The 2,451-nt window shown below is 39.9% G+C and overlaps 1 protein-coding gene across 1 annotated transcript; it reads left to right on the top strand.

Annotated features, from left to right (window-relative positions):
• LOC142349820 (coiled-coil domain-containing protein 170-like) lies at positions 1–2,451 on the top strand. The gene has a single exon (XM_075401610.1). The coding sequence runs from the start codon at positions 284–286 to the stop codon at positions 2,372–2,374; it is 2,091 nt and encodes a 696-aa protein (XP_075257725.1). The 5' UTR covers positions 1–283; the 3' UTR covers positions 2,375–2,451.

Below are 2,451 nucleotides of genomic sequence, written 5' to 3'. Positions count from 1 at the left end.
TCATTGCTTTTAAGCAATTGTTCAAATTTGGTTTTAAACACAAACAAAAATCGCGTAGAAAATAAAACGCTTTATATTACAGTTTAAGAAAAAACGTTTTGAGAAGAAATAAATTAGTTTTGCTAAGCTGTCTTATTTGCACTGATACACTTTCTTTAAACCAAAATGGGGAAACTTTTCCCCCAAAATTGACCAACTTTCAGTCGCATCAGAATAAACAAACAAATTCATCCCAAGTACCCTGTTTTGTTAAATAATCGTGAATACGTTTGAGTTCGTAACAATGGCTACAACTTCTGAACACGTTCGATCTTCAGCCGAGAGAATCAGCATCGAAAACGTCGGAAATCTTCTCGCCAGCAGTTCTTCATCCAGCAATTTCTTCACCAGCCTAACCAAAACCAATTCTGCTGTAGCAACCAACATCTCATCTCAAAATGCCGCTTTTATCACGCAAAATGGGAAAAGCGAAGGTCATTCATCACACGCCCAGACTAGCGGCGGGCTAATTTGTCATAAACTGTACGAAGATATGGTGCAAAAGTATAAAAGCATCGCTGAACAGTCGCAGCAGGAGTTAGCAGTAGCCCAGCTTCGAATCAAATCCCTCGAAGCCGATTTAGCAGACCAAAAACAGAAAGTAGAGAATTTCGAGCAGCTTCAGTCAAACTCAAAAACTACCCAATTTTCCCTCGAGGAAAATTTGCAAAAGCAGTTAGCATTGTCGTCATCGTTAGAGAACTCTTACAAAGATTTAGACGAGAAATACAAAATAGTTGAAACTGCATATCATGAACAAAAAATTGAGCTCGGTTCCGTGTTAAGTTCTCTAGATGAAAAAACTGTTCAGCTGAAAAGTTCGGAAGAGCAGCGAATAATGTGTCACGAACACATAGCAAAGCTTGAACAAACAGTTTCAGAGTTCACAAAAGTTGTGAGAGAAATTGGTTTTGTCGCTTCTGAAGGTCAAGATGTTGACGACAAATCAGTTCCAGACATCTTAAGTGAAATCAAGGTTAATGTCGAAACGAATGCCGGGGTTTTGGAGAAATACAACAACTTAAAGGCGACACTGGATGGTCTGGAACAGGAAAACAATGCGGGTAGAGCTACTATCTTACGTCTCGTTGGGGAGCTAGAAGCCGAAAAAGCCAAAACTGACCTTTTAACCAAAGGTCAACAAACTATAAGTTCTGAACGCGATCAACTTTTATCAGAAAATGCAAAGTTTTCTCGAGATATTCGAGATTTTCAAAAGGAAAATGAAACTTTGCAGCAGAAGTTGAAGGATAAAGATGCGGCTTTGGAAAAACAGCTTTCGATGATGCAGGTTCAAATAACAACAGCCAGACACGAAGTTTTAGATGCTAAAAACGCCCAGACAGATTTGGAATCGTCGCATCAAGCTGCGCTTTCCCAGTTAAGAATTGAACTGGAAAAATTCCGAAACGAACTTGCAAATGCTTTCCGAAACTATGACGTAAACATAGATTGTGCTGATAACGCATTAGTTATTTCAACTATAACTGAGATTTTGAACCAGTTCAAACAGACCATAATTTCAAAGCAAGATTTGGAGGCTCAGATAAAAACAATTCACGAAAACTCGAATTCTGAGCTGCAAAAGTATGAGTTGATGTTTAAGTGCGCCTCTTTAGCTGAACAAAAATTGGGCACAAATTCGGAACATATCGCCGAGCTTGAATCGCGGGTAACTTTTGCTCAAGTTGATGTTGAAGAATTAGCATCACTTCGAGAAAAATTCCACAACTTTATAGCCCACTTGTCAAAAATTCTGAAGCTAGAGTCGATTATGTCCGAAGTAGGGCTGGATCTTAACGTCGAGGCCGTTTCTCAGAGGGTTCAAAAATTAGCAGACCGCGAGGATGCGACACTGATTGAAAAGTCAAGCATCATTCGACGACTTGAAAAAGCAAATCGAACTTTAAGAGACCAACTTGAAAGCAAGGAATTGCATCTGGACATGTTGAGAAAGAAGCTCGAAAGTGCTGACGAATCGCAACCGGGAGGTCTGCATTACGTGAACTCACAACTGAGAACAGTCGAAAAGCAGAACCAAGTTTTGACTCACCAACTAACAGAGGCTAAAAGGAAGATTATTGAGCTTAAGGCGATTTTGCAGAACGTACGGGAGGTGAAATTAAGAGTGGTGGCAGGAGGCGACCCTGGAAACGCTCTGGATGTTGAGTGGGGTTCCGAGACGGGACAAGTTGAGAATGGATCCGAAGAACTGACGTCGGAGAATCCCGCCGAATCTAATGACCGGAAATCGAAGTCAGGCAAAAGTGTAAAAGTGAAACAACTCGAGGAACCTTATTTAAGGGTATCTAGTGCTAAGATTTATAACAAATAGTCGTTTCCAGTTAATGTAAATACATCTAAAGACTTCAAATGGAAATTTTCTGTCTTAGAAGAACTTTTTTCAAAATA

Source organism: Convolutriloba macropyga, chromosome 11 (assembly GCF_964194025.1).
Source record: "Convolutriloba macropyga chromosome 11, txConMacr16.3, whole genome shotgun sequence".
In the NCBI taxonomy this organism is placed as follows: domain Eukaryota; kingdom Metazoa; phylum Xenacoelomorpha; order Acoela; family Convolutidae; genus Convolutriloba; species Convolutriloba macropyga.
The sequence above is the reverse complement of the archived record's forward strand: the minus strand, read 5'-3'. Positions and strand labels throughout refer to the sequence as shown.